Consider the following 24,357-nt stretch of genomic DNA (forward strand, 5'->3'; position numbering starts at 1 on the left):
CCTTCCCCCTCCCCCAACCATTTCTGTTCCTGCACAGCATGGCCATCCCAGAGATTACACTGATTCTGGCAATAACCTGGCAACCTGGTGCCTTTTGAACAGCAAACTAATATTTAAACAACTAATACAACAGCTGGACCATAAAAGTGAAAACATATCTATCAAATAAAGGTTGGTAATACAATGTCTATCTGACTGATTCTCTACTTCTGTAACTTCAATTGTGCTTTACATTTTTCTACGTGTGTATGTATTAAAACACACAAAATAAAAATAATTTTGAGATTGAATGTCTTTTATCTTCTTACCTTTAAACTCAAGCCCACGAAGCTGGAAAGTAATGAAACCATTTCCAATTTCGACTAAGTGTACTAGTGCATTTAAATAATCAGACACTAAAATAAAGCAGTCACCCGCGGAATAATTCCCCCATCGCCCCAAGATCAGGTCTCCACACAAAGAATGTTGAAGGGATCTTGAAAGGTGCTCATAAAAAATTGAATTTAAATTGTTGTCATCATTTCCTGAAATTAAAAAGTATAATTAAAAATAGGGAAATAAATATACATAGTTTGTCCTTTATCAACCATATTATTGAACTTTGCAAATGGAAGAAATCTTTTCTATAAATAGAAAAAAATGTGTACACAGAAATACAACTAGAGTTATTTAGTATGGATAACTAAAATTTATTTTATAAATATATTTACAAAATGTATATATACGGTATATATGGTTGGCTGCAGTAGGTAGCCAATACGTTGGTAAATAACATAAATGTACTGTATATGATACATTATTACAACATTGTAGATGTCTGTATGGATTCAACTTGCAGCCTTGTGCATTTATTTGATGGCTGAACATCATGAATCCTAATAATACAGCAGTGGGTTTTTAAAGCATTATTATTATTATCATGATTTATATAATCTCATCATGCTACCGCATGGAGTGTTACAAAGAAAGGTAATACAGGTAAAACAAGGGCATAAAAAAACATATTACATGACAAGCAAAAACAACTGAACAGCAAACCAGATACTGTGCATAGACGGAAAATACAATAGATACAAAAGCCCTGCTGTCATTTTGCATAATCAATTATTGATTTATTATTAAGTTAGACATTTACCTGGATCTTTTTCAATTTGCTGTTGTAGTCTTGTGTTCAAATTGTCAAGTCTCACAGTGCTGGTAGCATAAAGAAAGCAATAATAATGAAAAAAAACATTTTGTTTTCTATTAATTAGCATGAAGCCATTTTTATCTTGCATTCTTTTACATTCAATCAAGTTTGCCTTGTTGGAAAAAATAGATGTTTTATGTTTAGAAGGAAGTTATAATAGCTTGCTGTCATTTATACAACCTTTTTTCTTTTTAAAACTTTTTTACACAGTGCAGTGGTGATGCTGAAGCAGAAACAGTTTCCTTTCCTTAAAATAAGCCATCTGTATACAATAAAACAGAAGGGGTTGGGGATAAGATTGTTATGTTTTCAATACATGTTGTTAGGATATAGCTTTTACCTGTTTTTTTTCTCCCAGAATTTGATTGGTCTTGCATATGATGTAACAAAAATTACACTGCCAAGAAAAGGACTAAGTGGCATTGAGAAGACTGAAGTAGCAACTGTTTGAATGAAAAGCATAGCAGAATCTGAATCAACATTGTGTCAAGGTTTACTGAGAACACTTTATTTTTGTAAATACTGTATATTATGAATTTAACGTAATCTGCAATGTGCAAGTTCCCAAGTGTTGAGCTGTCTAAAAACATTAGAGATTTCATTCATTTGATTGGGCACTTTAACAGTCAAATCTGGGCGCATTCATATGTACTTTTTTATAATCAAGGTTTATTAGTTTTCCAAAAACCATCACAGAAAAATTAAGGTAAGGCCTCATGTACACATGAACTCACCTAGTCGTTAAACTCTCCTGGCAGCAGAAAAACGCTAAATGCGTCAAAAACAAGTGTAAACACGGTACCGTGTTTAGTGCTTGGACATTTTTTAATTTGAGTGGTCAGAGTATTTTCCACTGACATGGATAAACGCTCAAGTGCTAAACGCTTAGTCATGTTTACACGTGTTTTTGCTGCGTTTAGTGGTTTTTGGCCAAAATGTTCCACTCCTGAACGTGATTATTCTGCATTCAGAAGAGGAACATTTAACTGCTCCTAAACTCTAGTATAAGCCTATGTGTACATGAACACACAGGCTTTTATTGAGTTGAGTTCAGGCGTTCTTGCAAAAAAAGCCAAAAGCTCCTAATCTCACGTTTATGAGCAGCGATGTACATGAGGCCTAACAAAAATGAGATGCCAGTATTGTACAACGATACAAGGAAGTGTATGGACTTTTAAAATTTAAGCATATAGACATATACCATGGGAAGTTGTGCCCAAACCAAGGCAAGAAACTATACAGCATTTGTATCAGATCAGAGAAAGCCAGTACAATACATTACACAGTCTCACATAGATAAGTTGTAAGAAAAATGAACAAATCTTATCAGAACTATACCAAGGAGTATAAAACCAAGGTGTGTGGGGGAGGGGGGTACGTGCAGTAATAGCACGCATTGAAATAATTCATTGCTGTCAAAGGGGTCACCACCAATTCTGTGAAAACACTTTGTATTTATGCATTTGGGATCTGATAAGAATAGAACATCCACCCCCTCCAGACATCCCTAAACTTCTCCTGTTGGTTTTTAACTGTATGTACCCAACTGTCTGCCTCCAAAATCCTATTCACTTCCCTTTTCCAGTTGGCCAAAGAAGGGCAGTTGGTCTGTCTCCAAAATCTAGGGATTATTTTGCCACGTTCAGCAAATGCAGAATGACACTCTTTTTATAGGACTTGAGAGAGGAGGGCACTCCATGAAAGAGAAAATGTAAGAGGAAGCAGGTGATGGGTCTAAGAGTCAGCTTTGCAACCCAGGAGGCAATCAATTCCCAAAATGCTTTGATTCTAGGGCAGAACCACCAAATATGGAGGAAGGTGCATCTTTGTCCACAACCCCTCCAGCAGCGCACATCAGTAGTAGGATAAATCTGAGCCAAGCGTGAGGTGGTTCTATACCACCGAGTCAAGAGAGAGTGTCCCATGATCTCAACTTACTAAAGAAGTCCGATAACTGTCGGTACCTCCAGTTTGAAAGCGGCAAATGTCCATATGAAGCCGTAGTGTGTATAAGGGCATCAATTTACCGCAAGGGACAAATTTCGCACAAGATGTATCCCTATCAGAACTCCAAGAGCAAAACCATGGGAAACCTCCCAAAGGTACCAAGGGGGACGTTGTGGGGGCATAGCAGCCAGTCGAGTTCAGTCTGTCCCAGACTGCCAACGTGATCCGCATCAATGGGGAGGTCCAGTCTGAAAGTCCTCTTGAGGCTGTTGGAAGCCATGGTGCTCCTACCAGGTCTCTAGCACCTATTAATTACTCCAGGGGTACCCATGTTTTAGTAGAGATGTCATTACGCCAGCTTAAAAAACGCACCAGAATCATAGCCTTAGAATACAGTGCAATGTCCGGAATACCGACCCCACCGTCAAACTTATGTCTACCTAAAATGTCATAGGATAATCTCAGACATTTCCCACGCCTTACAAAAGTCAGAAAAGGCCAACATAAGCATTTGAAGAATATCTGAGGCAGCGAGATAGGCACCATGTATAGTAGATACACAATCCGAGGGAGGATTGTCATTTTCAGTACATTTACTCTTGCAAACCATGTCAAGGGGTAGGTTTGCCAAAGCTTCAGGTCCCCCGTCACTCTATCCAACAACACCTTGTAATTGAGATCATAGAGGAGTACGGTAGTGTTCCCTTTTGCCACACAAAAGGGAAGGAATGGCACAAAGAATCCATTATGGTAGAAGGAACATGGATGGGCAAGAGCAAGATTTGTTATAATTTATTTTGAAATTTGACAGTAGGCCAAATGAGAACTGGAAGGCAAATTTGGGGATTGGAGAGATAAAAAAGCAGAACATCAGCGTAGGCCAACAGTTTGTGTTTAGTAGAGCCAATAGTGATCCCTGTAACATCCCTATCACTGCAGATTAGCCATAGGAAGGATTACAGGACAAGAACAAATAGCAAAGGGGACAATGGACAGCCTTGCCTAGTCCCATTACCAATACTAAAGTAATCAGACAACAAACCATTTACTTTTACCCAAGCCCTGGGTTTCTGGTACAAGGCCCAAATCCAACCCAACATCTGTTCATCAAGCCATAGTTTGTGAAGGGTTTCCATCATATAAATCCAATTTACCCTGCCGAAGGCCTTTTCGGCATCCATCGACAAGACCACACAAGGAGCTCGTGCAGGACTACGTTGGGCCCAATGTAAGATATGCCAGGCATATATGGTGTCATCTCTGGTCTCATGGCTTACCATAAAGCCTGTCTGGTCCAGCACATGGGCCGCAACATGGTCCTGGAGTCGAAAAGCCAGATGTTTGGCCAACAGCTTAGTATCAGAGTTCAGCAATGAAATGGGTCTATAGTTAGCACAATACTGAGGGTCTTTACCTGGCTTTGGTAGCACTGTAACATGAACTAGAAGTGCCTCTGGAGGCAGAGGATTAGTAGCGGTAATGGAATTGATATAGTGACATAAGGGTTCAGCTACGATGGGGAAGAATTTTTTATAATATTGACTAGACAAACCGTCCAGTCCAGGACCCTTGCCTAATGGAAGGTCAGTGGCAATGGCACCTAATATCTCATAGGTAATAATGTGTTCTAGTTCCTTCACAATCTGTGAGGAGACGTTGGGGAGAGCAGAATTGTGCAGATATGTTTGAACCTCAGCAATCTGGGCCAGATCACTTTCAGTAGAGGAGGTGGACAGGAGGTTATAATGGAAGGCATAAAAGCACATAAATTCTCCAGCAATAGACAGCATATCCACTATTTGTCTACCTTGTACAGTCAGATCATGAACATGGTGTAGAGCTTGCTGTTTTCTCAATTGTCTGGCCAGGAGGTGGCCACACTTATTCCCCTGTTCATAAAAATGGTGGGCATAGACTCTAAGCTTGTCCCAGGCTCTACGATCTAGGCACTGGGATAAAGACATGCATAAGGCCTCCAACTTCTGGGAATTGGCTAGAGTAGAGTGAGTCTTAGGTTTATTTTCTAAAAAGTGGATCTGATCTAATAGGTCCGCTTTCTTTCTGTTTCTCTTTCATAAGCCGAGAACCATGGGCAATCAATTCCCATCTGATCACAGCTTTATGGCCCTCCTACATGGCTGGCGTGGACATGTCCTCTGATGACTGGGTTGCAAAATAGGACTGCAAAGAGTTTGTCACAGCTGCCACAATAGTGGGGTCATCTAAAAGATTTTCATTAAGTCTCCACACTCTCTTCACCTTGTGGGCAGTTGGGGGACAAACAGAAATTTTCACCGGGGAGTGGTATGAAATTGTAATTGAGTCTATGGAGGAGAAAATAACATTGCTCATATAGAATTGATCTACAAAGGTAACACCAAGGCATGAATAAGTATCAAACATCTTCGAATAATAACTAAAATCCTTGACCTGAGCATGTGATATCCTCCAACTGTACACCTAGTGCAAGCCATGCAGAAGCCTTTTGACATGTTTAAGTGCTCGGAAGGAGAGAGAAGTTTCACCGGAGGAGGTGTCCAAGACTGGAGTCTAGGGTAATATTGAAATCACCCCCTAAATTACCATACCTTCCTTGAAAGTTAAGAACTGCTTAAGAGTGGCTGAGAGGAAATTGACATTTCGGGAACTTGGAGCATAAATTGTAGCAAAGGTGTACTTGAGGCCATGGATCAAGCCTTTGAGAAAGAGAAACAGCCCTCTGGATCTGCTTGTAAAGAATGTAGGGAGAAGGAGCAGGATTTTTGAATTGTAATAGACACCTCTCTTGCTTTAGAAATGGGTGATATACTATAAAACCATTGGTTGAATGACTGAAGGGATAGATGGGGAGTGAAATGTGTCTCCTGCAAAAATAAAATATCCGGAGACAGATGGCATAGTTCCTGCCAGAGTCAACCCCGTTTTTGAGGGGAACAAACTCCTTTAACACTGTACGACAGGAATTTTTGGAAGCCATGATGAAAGTTGATAGAGAATAAAAACCAAACATTGTAATGAAATGCCCATCAGGATAGTAGAGACTGGGCAATCTGGATAAATAGCACCCAGAAAAGTAGCCAAAACTATCATATACCCTGAGGGATAACAAAAACATACCAACAAAGTAGCCAAACATAGTAAAGTTGAAACAACAGCAGCCTAAAAAAGGATGAACTTATTAGCCTGCAAGGAAGGCATTCCTGAGTGTGATAGCAGAGGGTGGAGAGTGTTGCTGCTGCTGTGCTGAGACCAAGGGTAGCAAGAGCTACAAAGAAAGCGTCCTCACATCGTGGTGGTCAGGCCACGCCCCCAGCATTCATATGTACTTAATCATGTCCCTGGCCAATACTCCCATCTGCCTTGGCAAAATATTTTTGGTTATCATCTGAAGACAGCGAACAATCTACAATATTCATATTAAGAATGACATTTTAGCTGACAGTTCATTTAAAACAATCTGAAACTTTGCACACTAATACCAGTACCAGTAATGAAGGTTTAATTAAAGAAAAATCAATTTGTAAAAGAAAACTTGGCATAAATACTGTATGTTAGGCAATCTAAATAATATGACTTCATATGAACAAACTGTTTAAATTGTATTCTGTATCCACTTTTTCATGCATGTTTTGCATCAGATTCACAAATGTTCCTGGCAAAAGACCTTGAAGGGATTTAAAATTAATTTTTCTACATGTTGTTTTTGACCCTGAATACATACTGTATATAGAATGTTGTCCAGATCGAAATATTTTCTGAAAAAATGTTTCCTAATTGCTAGTTTACTACTTTTTTGCCAGTCCCCTCTCTTGAGTGGAGCACTAGAGAGATTGTGCATGCATGCAAGTGAGAAACATTTAAAATAAAAAATTGTAGTATCTCTCCTGATCCAATACTCCACAAGGACACAAACTTCAATCAGTAGACTGTTTGGTTTTGTTCATTCTGAAGAAAACTGTTTTGCTTTGCTGTTTGAACAATACAAGACTGAAAAGACTGTTTGATATTTTAGAAAGGTGGCTCCAGGCTCCCCTATATCAAAATATATTTTTATAATACATAAAATACGCACACACTGTGTGTGTATATATATATATATATATATATATATATATATATATAAAATCATGATATTGCAGCAAGTGCATATACAGTATAACAATAACAAAAAAGAAATATAAAAAAATTGGACTGTTGGTAAAATAGATCTTAAAGAGTAACTTCAGTCCCCTTAATCATGAATTTAACCCCCCACCCCACTGGTGGCCATTTCTGACTGACCAGCAGATGTGCTGAAGGGTTTTTCCGCCCTTGGGACCTCGCAGAGCCCTGGGGCACATCTCAGCACACACAGAGTTTCATGTGCTTGCAGAGAAAAGCAGGGGTCCGAGACTTTCTTGATTGCTCCATTCTCATGCACATAAGCAGGAAAATCCAACAAACGTGCAGATGTACTGCAGGTCTCTGCCACATCCTAAAGCCCAGCGGAGCCCTTCAGCATATCTACATACATGTGTGCAATGTCATTTGTCACCTGGGTGAGGAAGGAGGAAGCGCTGCCCTGCAGCATAAAAAAGTAGTAAGAAAATATCTAATTGTGGGAGAGGGAGGAGGCTGTAGCTAAGTATACACACGTCTATTAGGGTGAAGGTCCACTTTAGGGTAAACACCAAAAGAGTCATTAATACATTATTAATTAAAAAAATAGAGAGTAAAAATATGACAGTTCAATGGAATCAGGAAGTCAGTGATGCCACTGTTTTGAAAGAGGAAGACTTACTTTTAAATTCTTAAAATTTACTATGACAGTTTAAAATTCCAATACAAATATGGGATATAGCAGCAATAAAAGCCTTACCAGAGTTCTGTCTCCCCCCCCCCCCACCGTGTCAAAAACAAATACATTTTTAATACAGCTGCACTTTTATAAAATATTATTAAAAACGTATACATAATTATAGGTTGTCTAACAACAGTATTACATGCACATATTACCAGCTTTCTGTAAATTTCCACAGCAATTTAAAATGTAACTGAAGGCAAAACTTTTTTATAGTTTTAGACAGAGTGGAGATAGATTGGAATACCAGGTTTTTATTGATACCTCTGTCCCTGTTAGGGAGATTTACCATTTCTATTTGTCCTGTTTATCATTATCATTGAAAGTGAAAGTAAAATAAAATCACCAATTTTGTGTTGCCTCCGGAACAGTAATGGGGGAAATTTTCCAATGGGGACACTAGTTTTGGTGACCTGGGGGCGTCTCAAGAGATTCTCTTAATTTGCAGAGATTTCCTCTCACTTCCTGTTTGGCTATGGGAAGTGAAGGGAAATCTCCCCAATGGGACACAGATCGCAAAAAAGGGTCGACCGGGATTATAACCCTCCCTTACTCCATCCAATTTTTTTTAAAAAGTTTTGCCTATAGTTCTGCTTGAATTGTGTCTATTTAATATAAGTATATTTAGTAAAAGAAAAGGATACGGGGTATGGCAAAAAGTTGAGCAAATACATGAAATGAAGAGCCCCAAGCAATTTGCCATGGTGCAATATACGCCAACACATAATTCATCTTATTTAGTAGTTCAAGAAACTAGGAGAGAAAATAATTATTAATATAAAAACATTGATAAATGACCAGCAAATTATATAAACTTCAAAATGTAAAAGTTTAATTAGGTTATACTTAATATAATGTGTAAAATTCACTTTAATTAAAACACTAAATCCACTGAGAACTAAGGTTTGAAGTAATTTTGGGTTTAGTGCTGCAGAAGTGGGGGAGAAGAGTTGTTGGTTAATTGGGCCAAGCTGTATTTTTCCTTTAAATAAGATTTGATACACCAATTAATGATAAAGAATGCTTTTCTTCATTCCAGCTGAATTATGATTCATCATGATGTAGTCTCTGTGGTTTTTGTACTTGGCATTTTGTTGACTGGAATGGCATATTTTTGAGTGGGATAGTTGAGGAACCAGTAAAAATGCTAATGATAAGATTAAAGGTCCTTAAAATTAATTTCAGAAACTTCAAGGTGGTATTTTTAGAAACACATTTACTGTACTATACCAGAGAGAGTTTAGAAAAATTAGATAAACAGCTCAGTTAGTTTATGAAGAAATTGTTTGAGGTGTTGGAAAACAAGTCCAATTTTTCAGTTAAAAATTATTTCTATGGTAGGGATATGGTCCTCTAAGACTCGGTTCACACTAGTGAGAGTGAAAGCCACTGCAGGACCCGCACTTCGTCCCACAGCCTTAATGACCAGCACACAAAATGCGGAACCCAAGATGGGTGCTATTAATCTTAATGGCACACCACCCACACGGAAATCGCACCCGCACCGGGAAACGCACTGTAGTGCGGTCCACAGTGCGGGCTCAAATTTCTGGAGCAGTGCAGAGACCTTTTTCCTGCGTTTTACAAATGAATGGGCTGCCATGCCATGTCCAACAAAACTGCATTAATGTGAACTGAGTATAAATGGGAATGAAGCAGTTGTGCAATAGAAAATAATGTTAAAAATGTTAGAGATTTTAAATTAGTATCTAAGGGCTGAGTTGGAAAAAAACAAGGGCATGATAGAGTAAGTAGGTAATGGAAATTGTCAGGGTTTACTGATAATATCGGGACTGATTTACTAAAGGCAAGTAGGCTGTTCACTTTGGAAGGGAATTTGCACTTTGCAGGGGAATTTGCACTTTCCTTGCACATGATTGTGTATTTTTTGCAAAGTGAAACCACACCACATTCACTAAGCTCTGGGGCAAATTCCTGTAAAAATTGCAGTTTCCCTTGCAAAATGAACAGCCTATTTGCCTTTAGTAAATCAAGAAGAACAGAATATATTGTGTTCTTTCTTGCACAACAGTTTTATTAGGTTTTCAAATGGGGGGATATAACAGTACACTAAGTGGAACAAAACCCTCCTATCCTTTTCAGCCAAGGAAGCTGCCATCTTAGCCTCTGTTTGATCTGCAACTGTCAGGGTCTTGCACATATGATCAGTTATAACTCCAGCTATTTGATAGTTTGACAGTTTAGTTGAAAGCACAAGCAAATGTGACAGTTAGCATTCCTGGTATGCCAGGAATTTAACTGTTTGTTGAAACTGCTAAATCGTTTATTTCTGCTTTAAAGTGAAACTAAACCCATTGATTTAACAGTTTTAATAAAAGAGTGATATTTCCAGCATGCTAGGAATGCTGTCACATTTGCTTGTGCTAGCCAGGTATAAGTGAGGGGAAACAATATCACTTGAGAATTTAATTTTGTCCCATTGTTGAAGGACGTTTCTCAGTCAGATCTGTGACAGGGGGTCTGTCATCAGCAGATAGCTAAATGAAGTTATGAAGATCATAGAGCATTGCCAAGCAGTGTAGACCAGAAAGCTGCTTGAAGAGAGAGAGAAATAGAAAGGCGAAGAACATACTGTTGAAGCTTGCCATATATTTCTGACTATAAGAGGAGGGAATCATTAACTGAGCATGCAGATACTTTAGGATTGCACATCAAATTGCAGGTTTATAGTAGGGTAGAACCATAGGACAGGGGGAAGCCTAGCTCTAATTATTTGGGGTAGAAATTTTTGTCAAATCCAAATGTGGTCTATTCTTGGGTAGCTGTCATTGTGTGCTGAGTATTGCATGTATTTGTGTAGGAGGGGGTGAAGTTGAATTTGTGGCTGGTGATAAGGTTGGAGTTTCCACAGAAGAACTCAGTGCCCTTGCTGCATGCATTTAGGAGTGCAAACAAGTAGGACAGAAATGGCATTTGAGAAGAGTTGGGAGCATAATATGTAAGTATAATTATTTTGGAGCCAAGTAAGGAGCCTTGTAAGAGGAAGTACCTGCCATAAGGGTCTAAGATTTGCTTGGAGCAACAAAAATCAACATTTTTTTGTAAGACCAAAACTCCTCTTTGGTTGTATCAGAAGCTTTGAAGACTTGGGGGTATTTGAAACAAAAATGTTTTGTGAAGTGAAGGTGTTTGGAAGTTGAGTCCCTTGTAGACATTTTATCTATTTTCTGGGAATAGAGAAAGGTGGAACATAATGATAGTCGCTGGAGTACAGCATCAGTCCAAAATGTATTTTTCTGTGGTGGTGGTGGTGGTGGGGGGGGTTAACACACAAAATTTTGAATATCTGAATGAGGGTACTCCTTGGACCTAAGCTGGTAGTTCACCCACATGCCAAATCCTGAAAATCCATTGCACTGAGACAGGTTAAGGTTTGGAATCAATCTGAAGTGGAGGATTGCGAGGATGTTTATGAGCATGGAAGTTGCAAGGACTCAGTGTCAGATGGCAGTTCAAGCTGCAATGTCTTGAAACAATTGTGGGCTTCATCAGGTATCTGTGTGTCAGGTGGTGTACTTGTGCACGAAACTAAGCTTAAAGAGATATTCCCATCGATATTGACATGATCAGGTCAATTGAGAAGATAGACTTGACTACGTAATATGTCTCCAGATAAAATATTGTCAGATTGGAAGGTAACATTACATATACAGTGTATATACACATATACACTATATATGCACATGGGGAAGCAAGCTGTTTAGCTTCTATTGGTAGTGATGAAAACCATGCACCTGACAGGCACACCAAGCACACTTTGTCCTGCACATTAATTCAGCTAGGATGCAAACAAACAGTTTTAATGCAGAAGGCTTCATACAACATAGTCCATAAAACAAAGAAAACATTTAACTGTCTGAGCCACTAACTAAACCGGTGTCAGTATGTTTGTTTTGGGAAACCCATTAAGGTGCCTGATAATGGGTTTCCCAAAAGAAACAGGCAGCTTTAACTTTTTTTTTACCAGATAATGTTGTTGTAACTTTTTAGTGTTATGTTAACAATCAGCCTTTTCACATAACAGCAGCCTTTTACAGCAGAGAGAAAAAGAAAAATCAAGAGAGAAAGCTCTGTGCATGACTCGGATCACATATAAATAAGTCTTTGGACAACTGAGTTACAGAAAGTCTATGCAGCAGTATAAAAGCAGCAGCATACATTAACTGTCATTAGCTTTAATGTCTTCTTGCTCTATGTTCAAACATTTATGTATATGTTTACTGGTAATAAAAATGACAACAGCTATAATTAACTAATTAACAAATGGATTTAACTATAATATTAATTATTTTACCTTGTAAAACAAGATGGTCATAAAATAAAAATCCAGTAAAAAGCTCTCTGATATAACGTGATAGTCAAAGAGAAAAAATAGGACTGTAAATCCAAAAACCAAATATTGGTGACTAGGACTGCAGAAACAAGATCTCAGCAGTTTTAATCCAGCAATAGATATTATCAAAGAATCCAATCTGTTGGTACAAACAAAACATAAAAAACTACATGTACTAAAAAGTATCTTTTTAAATGAACTATGCATGCATTGGTGGTCAGTGGGCCCCTTACTTTGTTAGTCAGTGAAAAAAGGGCCCAATTACATTTGCGGTCAGTAAAAGAAGTGAGCATTTACATTGGTCAGTGGGAGAAGGGACCTCTTTGATGGTCAGTGGTTATTTACCTCAACCAGAAGCTGCAGAAGGGATGTCAACACTGGGTTCAGGACCTTTTTCCAGACCCCCTTTATCTATCGAGCCCCAGGCATCTGCCGAGGTTGCTTAGAGAATAATCTGGCCCTGCCACATTGTGGGTAGGCAGATGCATCTTTTGGAACACTGGCTTATATCATACTATGTCTTCACCTTGTCAATAATGGTCACAATTCAAAACTAAATCATCATTTGTTGTAGCAGTCACAAATTGAGATAGGGGACAAACAAGGCCCTTATTGAGCATTGCTGCTTGTGACAACACTAGAGAGCAACTACAAAATCTTCTTCTTCTGAGCGTATTGTGCCAGTACCTGAACAAAAGGTTCCGTTTGTTCTTCTGAACCTTGGCTTCTTTTTGTGAATCCTGATGGCTACTCTAGTCAGTTTAGTCTTAAATTCTGTTTAAAGGTCCTGCACTTGAATCTTTGTTTTAAAATGGCTCCTGATTTCCTTGGCTGCATGTGGGCCCAGCAGATTAAGTGTTAAAACCGACTGAGAATGTTGCTGCCCACAGCTCAGCACAGGAGTTGAATCAATAAGCTTTCTGATTCAATCATTTGTATTAATTTCAAAAAGCAAGGTTTAGCAATGTTCAGCTTAAATAGGTCAGTATACATTGGCAGCATAAAAAGCATAGAGCTGTAGAAAGAAGAAAAACAATAATTTGTACAAAACTTGAACAGAATGTATTTCAGAATCTACCCAAAGGAAAAATAATATAGGCAACTATAATGCTCATCTGGCCAGAGAAACAGGGGGCAAACAGAGAAAAAAAGGTGGGAGGAGAGAGAGGGAGAGAATGAAAGAGGAAAGGGGAGGAGAAGACATGGGAACTATGTATTTCTTTCATGGATTTGGGAGCAAAAGTGGGAAAAGAGAACTATAAATAACTGAGACTAGAGGGGTGCAGAGAAGGAAAGGAAAGCCAGGGTTCCCAAATGTTAAGAAATGTAACCACTACAATTTCCTTTATTAGTAGCATATTCATATTCTAAAAGTGCACTCCTGTGACCCACATGAGAAAAATGACCAAAAAAGCTTTGGCCATATTTCTCCTTTAGACCCGGTTCACAATGATGCAGTGTGGGAAAGGCTGTGATCTTTGAGTATTTCCCACACTGCATTGCAAATTCACAGTGTGTTGTGATCTGCTGTAGGTGTTAACCTCCTTAGGGGTCTGATTATGTCCATATTTCTGTGCCCAAAGCGGTACATTTTTTTGCATAGAAATATATATTTTTTTTATTGTAGGCCTGTAATTTTTAGGAATAACTCACTGAAATCTGTCCGAACAAGAGTCTAGTAAACATCATTGGTATGATAAAATTTGAAACACAAAATCATAAATTATAAATTAATAAATAATCATAAAAAATAATATAATAATAATAAATTTAATTCAATAATATAATCAAACCAAAAACACTGAAATTTGAAATATAGCGCCAAGTTCGCACATCACTGGAGTAAAGTTGCAAAATCGTTGTCAGTGTCTGATAACGAATTTCCCCACGAATCATTATCACTCAATTCTACAAGTGGTTCTGATTTACTATCTCTGTTCTCTAGCTGGTCTAAAACCGATTTTGACCTAAAGGGACACTTTTTGGATGCCATGGACGTTTCTCAGTTTCCAGGCAATAAGAACAGTAAAAATGCAGGCAGGGCACAGGACAAAGCACTCGGGACAAAATGTATGTGAAATGGTTTGATACAGTAATGTTTTACTATGTGATTTTAGTGTATTTAGTGAATGTCACTTTTTGTCATTTTCAAATTTCCCGCCAGTTCCATCCCCCGTACGTCCCGATGCTCACAGGGGACGGAACCCAGATGACAGATGCCGGCATCCGCCGGATTACATTTCCGGGGACACTGCAGGAGGGACATCGCGGGAGCAAAGGACAAGGTAAGTGAAGAACAGATGCCGGAGCAGCACCGCATGGTAAGCCCGAGTGTAGCTCGGGGGTTACCGCTTTTGGTACTGAAACTTTACCCCGAGCTACACTCGGGAATACCGTCAGGGAGGCTACAGTGGAGCTCCAGTCACACTGTAAAAAAAAGAAGTCAGCAGCTACAAAAACTGTAGCTGCTGACCTTTAAAAAACAGCCACTCACATGTTCCTGAATCCCGCGGTGTCCTCCATGTAGCCTGTTTCACCGGTGTTCATGGAGCTGGCATCTTTAGTGTGGGCACTCGGCTGTGACAGCTTATGACTTCGCAGCTGGGTGCCCACTGCGCATGCGCGAGTAGTGCTGAATGGTCCCCTAGTATTCTGGGACCTGTCACGTGTCCCAGAAGACTATGAGGAGGGGGGGGGCAACCTCCGCTTCCAATCACCTGGGCGATCAAAGTGGAAATGGGTACCTGTCAATTTCAGGTACTTGCTCCCCCAGCTACCCAAAGGTGCCAATCCTTAATGGAAAGCAAGGGAACAGTCTTTGGGGTGGAGCCCTGCTTTAATCAAAAGTTAACGACATCCCAGAAGCAGGTCGCAATCACAGTGCGTTTGTCTGAAACAGATTGCATGGTAAAAAACAACCCTGTGATCCGGTTCCAGTGCAGCTCAGAACAAGGTGCCTGCACTTCTTCGTTGCGATGCAGTGCAACTTGTGCAACTTGAACCCATTTAAAATGAATGAGCTCAATTTGCACCACACAGAATCACATGTGAACTGCACAGGAATGCGGTGCGATTCACATAGTGTGAACTTAGGCTCAATTTACTTTGGGCTCCTGGGGGTTTTGAGGTCATGGGACCTCAGCCTGTTTATTTGGATTTAATTGGTGATTTATTGGGATCATAGGGTCACTGTACACTGACATTTGTGTTTTGTATCAGACATCCATTATTAGACATTTCCAAAGGATTTGAAATGTAGAGTTTGAGATTTGTACAAAATTGTATGCCATGGTATACGTTTTGCAAATTACAAGTGCAGATAATATTGCAGCAATGACTCCAGCCTATATGGAGTGTGTGTATGTATTGTGGATGATCATTTACTGATCTACTAACGGAAAGCTTTACTGACTAGAGTGTGGAGGCCACAATTGTTGACCAACTTTAGAAAAAATGAAGATTTGCAAATCTAAAAATGACTTAACTATAAGCATCACTGAAGACATTTTTTTTTACATCCTCATTTTTCCCTAAATATAAGGCTAGGTTCACACTTATGCAGGTTGCTATTGATGAATTTTCCAGATGCCTTATGCATTTTTTTCATACGCATTCTTAACATTTTTTAATGTGTTTTTTTATGCATTTTAGGATGTGTTTAATGTTGCTAGGGGGAAGTGTCTGTTGTTATGCAGGAAACACAACAAAAAACGCATGTATATGTGCTTTTTGATGCAGTTCCATTGAAGACTATTACACGCAAAGTGCAAGCTGCTGTGGGAAAAAATATCTCTGACACTTTCAAAAATCTTCACCGGCTCAAACCGAACAGATGTGAACTAGATCCATAGAAAATCATGTTAAATGGACTGTCGTATGTTTCTGAACTGGAATACCCACTGAAATCTGCAAAAGTATGAACCTAGGGTAATCCAACACTGCTGCCTGCACACCTGTTTCAAGGAGTCTTTTCGACCTTTTTACCAGTCAAATCCAGCAAACCCCACCTTGGTGCAAACCGTCTGGAAATGTTTTGTTCATTTCTAATTTTGAAATGTGCAGCTAACATAAAGTATTAGCAGCCACCAGAGACGTGTAAAAGAAAAAGCAAATGTTATAATAATCTTTCAGAAAATATGTGTTCACAACCATCACAATATGAAATCAATATTCCTTTTGTGTTTTAAGACCAGTACTGCACACCTAGCAATCTTACTGCCACATGGATGGTTTTAAGTACTGTAGAAATAATGCAGCTTACTTTTTTCCAAATCTTGAATATTTGCTGACTGAGAAAGCCTCAATAGTTGCAGCACTCAAAATGATTGATGGATACAAGACATATTTCTCAAGGCAAACAAGCCATACATAGCATTTTTCAAACCACATCAGTTGTGCTGCACCTAAAATGTAGAAAAAACACGGTAACATTTGTGGAATATAAAGCAACTTGGATACTATAAATATAAGTTAAAGGATAAGATCACTTTTTGCAACATGTTACATTCACATAGAGGGTGTAACACATAATAGCTCATGTACACAGGACGTTTGGAAAACACTTCTAAACTATGGAAACTGACTGCTGAAAATGTAGGTTAAATAAAAATCTGTTTAGCAGCATTTGCATACCACATTTATGCGCGTTTAGAAGCATTTTTAAAGATAACATCAGGACACCTTCCAAAATGCCCAGGATGCACTTAAAAACAGTAAAAAATTTACTATTTCAGACATTTTGAGAGAAATAGAGAGAGCAAAAGCAGAGAAAGCAGTATGTGTTGAGATGACCTGTCTTTTCTGGTTTTATTCACTATGGATCCCATCATGAGCATAATGCGGTGCGGTCTACCATTTTTTCCTTCATGCAAAACCTGGAACTGACTGCGCTGGTGTACCAGGTCTATTTGAATAAATGGAAAACGCTTTGCATGTATTTCTGATGATGAAAAAAGGCTCTGGACAGCATTTGGATATGGAACAGTTAAAAAAAGGTTTCTAAACGCAAACGCTTATAAACGCGGTTAGCCGTGTTTACACGCATTTACAAGCATTTGGCATTTGAAACGCTGATAAAATCTACTCTTGAACGCAAGTTTGGTGTGTTAAAAAAAACGACTGTAAACTAAACGACTATAAACGACGATGTGTACATGGACACATAGGAAAACATTAGGGATAGTTTAGGGGCTGCTGAAAAAAACACAGAAAAGCTCCTGAATGTGAGTTTATCAGCTGCAGTGTACATGGAGCCCTAACATGTTACTGTGCTCCAGTCTCCCGCTGTGACAGATTGGGAGATCTTCTCCCACTGTAATAATTTAAAAAATGGCACAGCTGTGTGGGCCTCCTCTCACACAGCCGCAACATTCATTCACAACGTTCTGTAAATAAATAAACTACAAGTCCCGTCTGCCGGTAGGTTGTAGTTCTCAAAGAACTGTGAGGGCGCTGATAAGCGCTCTTGTAGTTCATTGACTCTTCCTGTTATTCAGTAACTGTCTGCCTGGGGGGGGGGGGGGCACAGCTATACTGAGTGTCTGCAGGAGCATGACATTGCATCTGCAATCTTCAAATCATGGGTGCAATGCTTTACAGGCTGCAGTGTAAAAAATTAAAAATGCACATTTTTTTACCTGCAAAATCATGCGCATTTATTATTTTTTACAAAAGGTGAACTTATTCTTTAAGTAAATAAATAAAAAATAGTGATTTAATATGATCTGTTCACACCTATACACTAACATTTTCCAACATTTGATGACTCAACATTGTTTGTGCTGATTTACTTCTTTCAAAAATGTTACAAGTTTGTGTGTATGGATGTACCTGGCTCGCATTTAAGAAATGTTTGAGCTGTGTCTGAGTTGGTTTTGCATTCACATTAAGTTGCATGGGCAGGTAAAACCATGTGTACAGAAGCCTTAATACGTAAAGCCAAATTCCATGTTTAAAATGGAAGGGTAAAGATCAGACGTTTTGGTACTCGATCAGGGGCAGACTGACAACTTATGGGGCCCCCAGGCCATACAGGATCATGGGGCCCCTGTGTCCTTGCCCACACTCAAACCACACCCAAAAAAGCTCCACCTACATACTGCACTACCCACATTACATGTGTTCATGGAAGCCATCCTCCAGATATTGCAGCACAGCTGCACACAAGGGCCCATCAGCACATCAATGCCCAATTCTTGTCTGCATATTAGGCTCACTGGCATTGCAAGGGAAGCCACTGAACACCTTCAAAAGTGGCATGCGTGGCATCCGATAACCTTTCAAGTGCCTGACAGTTTTCTAACCATGCCTTTAGGAACCTCCATGGGCCTGATCATTTGGATATTGCAGCTCAGATGAAAAGAGGGGGCATTTAAAGATCTACCGCAGCATAGCCTGCATGGAAGTGTGTGACGTCTTTAGAAGCTGCTGGGCATAAGATAGAGGGGGGTGAGAGGGGGGAGAGAGAAGGGGGGTAAAAGAGACAGGAGGTGAGAGAAAGAGTGGGTGAGGGAAAGGGAAAGAGAGAGGGGGTGAGAGAGAGGGTGCGTGAGAGAGAGGAGGTGAGAGGTGGGGTGGGGGGTGAGAGAGTAAGGGTGTGAGAGAGAGAGAGGTGTGAAATTGAGAAGGGTTAATTGGAGAGGGAGTGGGGGGGTGAGAGAGAGAGGTGAAGTGGGGGTAGGAGAGAAGCAGGGTGAAAGAAAGAGGTGGGTGAGAGAAAGAGGGGGGAACAGAGAGCGGGTGAGATAGAAGGGGGGGGGTGAATAAAGAGAAGGGGTGAGAAAGAGAGGCAGTGAGGAGGATGAGAGAGGGGATGGGGGGGGTGAGAGAAAGAGGGGGTGAGAGAGGTGGGGGTGATAGAGAGAGGGGGGGTGAAAGAAAGAAGGGGGTAGGGTTGGGGGTGAGGGGGGGTGAAAGAAAGATGGCGTGAGAAAGAGAGGGTGGGAGGCTGAGAGAAAGTTGGTGCGAGAGAGAAAGGAGTGGGGGAGAGAGAGAGACAGGGGGTGAAAGAAAGAGGGGGGTAGGGGTGGGGGTGAAAGAGGGGGATGAGAGACAGGGGCGAGATAGAGGGGGGTGAAAGAAAGAGGGGGTGAGAGAGTTAGGGGGAGAGAGGGGGGTTCAGAGAAAGGGGAGTGAGACTGTCCCTCCCTCTCCTCACTTTCCCCCAGCTGCTTGCCTCTCAGCTGCTTCCTGCACATTCTGTGTGGGCCCACAGCCAGCTCTGCCATCCTCACTGGGGGCACAGACAGCACAGCTGGAGAAGATGGAAGGGGGGACATGACTGGGTTTCCGCCGGGATTCCCAGCACGTGCTATGTGTGTACCCGGACTGACCTATGTACATGGCAAGGATTGAGGATTACTCACTCATCATTGGTTCCTCCTTTCTGGTCTCTTCCCTTATCCTGGGCTCCCGGTCAGCTTCCTCCATGGTTGTCTGCCTAGATTATCGTCAATAATGTGAGCGCCTATAAAAGGTACCAGGGGCATCTCATGGGGCCCCCTACTGACCCGGGGCCCTCGGGCAGTGCCTGAGAGCCCGAATGCTCGAGTCAGTCCGCCCCTGTACTCGATTACCTTGTGCAATTACCTAACAAGAGGCATTTTGTTACATAGGAGAAAACAAATAATAGCAAGCTTTCATGAAGGATCAATAAAACAAAAGAAACAGTATTAATGATTCAATATATTCAATATTTAATTGTTACTACTCTGGCAGTTTGGGAAGCACTGGCTTTTCTTTTGTTTTTGTTTTTTATTGTAAATAACACTTGGGATAATGTATTTGCTGGATTCATCCCAGAGCCCAAATTACCATCAGTTTATTATTTCATGAAGGATTGTATAGGGAAGCAACAGTGACATAAGCACATATACAGGAATTTGTAGGCCTTGCATTTCTTCCCATAGGTTGTGAACATTTATGTTATATACATTGCATTTTCATGCACATAAATATGCAAGATGTTTATATTTTTATGCATTTTAACCACTTTCCCGCCACCCTATAGCAAAAATACAGCTACAGGGTGGCAGGGTTACACAAAATCACGTATATATACGTGATTTTGTATTTGCGGGCCCTACCCACGCCACCATTGGTGGTTTCAGCTGTTGATCACCGGGTCCCAACTGGTGATTCCCCACAGGCACAGGGCGATCACTGAGTATCACTGATGGGGGTGAGGTCTGTATGTAAACAATATAGATCTCTCCCCTGTCAGCTCCAGCACCTATTTTGTAATGCTCTGCATAGCATAGCATAGCAGAGCAGAGCAATACAAAGCAGCATGCTTACACAGTACAACACACATATACACAATAGTGAAACAACACACAGCACATGGTTAACCCTTTGATCACATCAGATGTTAACCCCTTCCTGCCCAGTGTCATAAGCACAGTGTCAGTGCTTTTTATTAGCACTGATCACTGTATTAGTGTCAATGGGGATGTCAGTGACAGTTAGTCAGTTCCCCCCAGAGTCAGAATTTCCGCCGCAGTCCTGCAATAAATCACTGATCGCCTCCATTATTAGTATACAAAAAAAAAATTCCAGAATATATACCGCCATTTGTAGACGCTATAACTTTCATGTAAACCAATTAATTTACACGTGTTGAGATTTTCTTTAGCAAAGACATGTAGCAGAATAAATTTTGGCCTAAATTTATGATGACATTTTATTTTTTTTATTTTTTTACTGGACGTTTAATAGCAAAAAGTCAAAAATATTGTTTTTCTCTCAAAATTGTTGGTCTATTTTTGTTTATAGCGCAAAAAATAAAAAACGCAGAGGTGATCAAATACCATCAAAGAAAGCTCTTTTTATGGGAAAAAAGGACATAAATTTCATTTGGGTACAGCGTTGTATGACTGTACAATTGTCGGTTAAAGTAACGCAGCGCCATATCATAAAAAATGGCCTGGTCAGGAAGGGGGGGGCAAATCTTCTGGAGGGCAAATAAAAGGGTAATATTTATATAATTTTTAGAACAAGCACGGTTTTCTTTTGATGCTATGGAAAATTTATTTTACTTTTTTATGCAATTCAGAGATAAAAAAGTAACAAAAAAAATTTCTACTTTGATTTTAGTTCAAACAAATAAAAAAATAATGTTACCATTGACAAAAGTATACATTTATATAATTTGTCCTATTTAAAATGACACTAAAATTATGATTCTGGTACAAAACATTGCAAAGTTATCTATAAGGTAAATATTTTATTTTAATGCGGCACTACAAAAAATTAACAAACAGCACAAATAAAAATGAAAAAAAAAATGAAATAATAATGGTTATAGAAATAAATAAAAATAATCAGAAAAATAACAGAAAAAGGTGAAAGAGGAAGAAGGGCTGATTACGGCTGATACAGATGGAAGCTCATTTCTTTGATCTGCAGATGGTACACTGTTACTTTGTATCTCTCTATCTCACATCTGAATAGTGTCTATAAACACTGTCAGAAAGATAATTTCTCTACAGCAGCATCTTCTACAGCTGCTCTATTCACTCAGCAACTCCAGGCTATCATTTTGAAAGTCTGGAATTATCAGCAAGTGTTAGGGGGAACCTGTAGCTGGGCAGAAGAACAGTGCATATTACACACACTCTGTATACTGAAGAGGAACTTCAGTCCCCTGTAGTCTGGCCCTGCCCTGCTATCTTTAAAAAGTTTACTAAAAGTTACACTAAGTTAAATAAAAATTTACATTAAACTTTAATTTGTTAAGTATTTTATTTTTGCTAATTTATGTGCTACAAGCTGTTGTAGAAAAGTTTCACTTTTTATTAATCGGTATTAGCACATGAGTTTACTGTTACAGTATACAGTAAAAAGAGTAACATAAACTTGTTCCCTTTCCATCTGTATGTCTGATCAGTCTAGTTATTTCTGAAACAATGTGTTTTTTTATTCTGAATGTTGGAAAATGTATTTGGTAATAGATGAAAATGCTCATCTTTACTGGAATATTTCCCTTTGGTTTACAGATAAGTACTCTTAGCTATTAAAAATGTAAAAGGAAAAAAGGAGGCCATATTCATTCATTTTATACCTACCAAGAACTTCTCTCTGTTTATATTCTCTGTTCTGTAGAACTGGCTGAGAAATCCATAGCCAAGGATGATGTTTTCGAAGCTGAGGAATTACATAGTGTGCCAGGACACCCACTATCAGTGTTAACGCAAGTAACACAATACTGAGAAATGGCTGTAAGGAAAAAAAATGAAATAGTTGTTGATATACATCACTACACACCACCTAACTCTAGCCAATTTTTTTCTTTAGTTTTAGATGGGGAATAATCGTATTTTTATTTCTCAGTGTGACCCCATTAGGAAGATTTTCCCCACTTCCTGTGCCTGTAATGCCTGGATAAGAAATGGGGAGCATTGTTGTCACTGGGAGAGGAAGGCACTATCAGAAATAAAAACACAATCAAATTTTATAATACTTACCCACTCTGAAAATGTGTTTTTCTTTTATTTGTGTCTCTGCTGATGACATTTTCCATCACTTTCTGTCCTGACTGATGCAGATAGCAATAAAGCCCTGACAGAGGTTCTAACCCTTCCTTACTCAATCCAAAACAAAATTAAACATTTTGGCTAGAGTTGGCTCGTTCACACCATGGTGCAGAGATGTCAGTTTTTCTGCACGTGTTCTGCAAGGGCACAACAAAATTAATTTGGGCCCTGTTCACACCACAACAATAGCATCATGTGCAGATTTTTTCTGTGCAGGAATCTGCAACGTGTATAATACTCAATGAAGCATGCATGAAAACTGATGTAAACCAACGCCTCTGCAAGTGAAATCTGCGCATCAGTTTCCATCTGTTTTTCTGAATGGTGTTAAAGAGGCCTTAGGCTTTTATAACCTTTTGTTATATCTTAGATTGTATGCCCCTTGAGGGTTAGGGACTGATGTGAATGTACAATATACAGTTGTGTTCAAAATAATAGCAGTCAGACATCACTAACCTGATCAATCACTGTTTTTGGTAGAAATGATATTTCTACATGGCAAATAATTTACTTGCAGGTGTAGTAGAGTAATAGAAATCCAACAGACCCAACAGTCATGACATGCATGCTGCTGATTCTGTGTAATTGAATCACTAATTGAAAGGGTCATGTTCAAAATAATAGCAGTGTGGAGTTCTATTAGTGAGGTCATTCATTCTTTGAAAAACAGGTGGCAATTATTGCCCCTATTTAAGAAAGGAAGGCAGCAAATGTTGTACATGCTGGTTACAGTACATTTCTCTCTGAAATTCTGAGGAAAATGGGTCGTTCCAGACATTGTTCAGAAGAACCGCGTACCTTGATTAAAAAGTCGATTGGAGAGGGGAAAACATATAAAGAAGTGCAGAAAATGATAGGCTGCTCAGCTAAAATGATTGCAAATGCTTTAAAATGGCAACCAAAACCTGAAAGACATGGAAAAAAGCGAAAAACTACCATTCGAATGGATAGAAGAATAGCCAAAATGGCAAGGACTCAGCCAACAATCAGCTCCAGGAAGATCAAAGAAGGTCTAAAGTTACCTGTGAGTACTGTTACAATTAGAAGACGCCTATGTGAAGCCAAGCTATCTGCAAGAAGCCCCCGCAAAGTCCAACTGTTGAAAAAGAGACATGTGCTGAAGAGGTTACAATTTGCCAAAGAGCTGGCCTAAAGAGAAATGGCGCAACATTTTGTGGACTGATGAAAGTAAGATTGTTCTTTTTGGGTCTAGTGACCGGAGACAGTTTGTCAGACGACCCCCAAACTCTGAATTCAAGCCACAGTACACTGTGAAGACAGTAAAGCATGGTTGTGCAAGCATCATGATATGGGGATGTTTCTCATACTACGGTGTTGGGCCTATTTATCTATTACCAGGGATCATGGATCAGTTTGAATACATCAGAATACTTGAAGAGGCCATGCTGCCTTATGCTGAAGAATAAATGCCCTTGAAATGGGTGTTCCAACAAGACAACAACCCCAAACACACCAGTAAATGTGCAACATCTTG

At 39.5% G+C, this 24,357-nt stretch overlaps 1 protein-coding gene across 1 annotated transcript in view; it reads right to left on the reverse strand.

Annotated features, from left to right (window-relative positions):
• PCNX2 (pecanex 2) overlaps window positions 1–24,357 on the reverse strand; it is a 212,046-nt gene that overhangs the window by 66,699 nt on the left and 120,990 nt on the right. Inside the window, exons 18-24 of the mRNA XM_089669801.1 lie at window positions 22,395–22,545; window positions 16,592–16,733; window positions 12,292–12,469; window positions 8,621–8,729; window positions 1,530–1,659; window positions 1,136–1,194; window positions 309–524 (exon numbers count right to left, since the gene is read on the reverse strand). Coding sequence (XP_089525927.1) covers window positions 309–524; window positions 1,136–1,194; window positions 1,530–1,659; window positions 8,621–8,729; window positions 12,292–12,469; window positions 16,592–16,733; window positions 22,395–22,545 — 985 coding nt within the window. The remainder of the gene's footprint in view (window positions 1–308; window positions 525–1,135; window positions 1,195–1,529; window positions 1,660–8,620; window positions 8,730–12,291; window positions 12,470–16,591; window positions 16,734–22,394; window positions 22,546–24,357) is intronic.

The sequence above is a fragment of the Staurois parvus genome, unplaced genomic scaffold (genome assembly GCF_062004578.1).
Source record: "Staurois parvus isolate SC_StPar_1 unplaced genomic scaffold, SC_StPar_1.0 ptg000081l, whole genome shotgun sequence".
NCBI classification, from domain to species: domain Eukaryota; kingdom Metazoa; phylum Chordata; class Amphibia; order Anura; family Ranidae; genus Staurois; species Staurois parvus.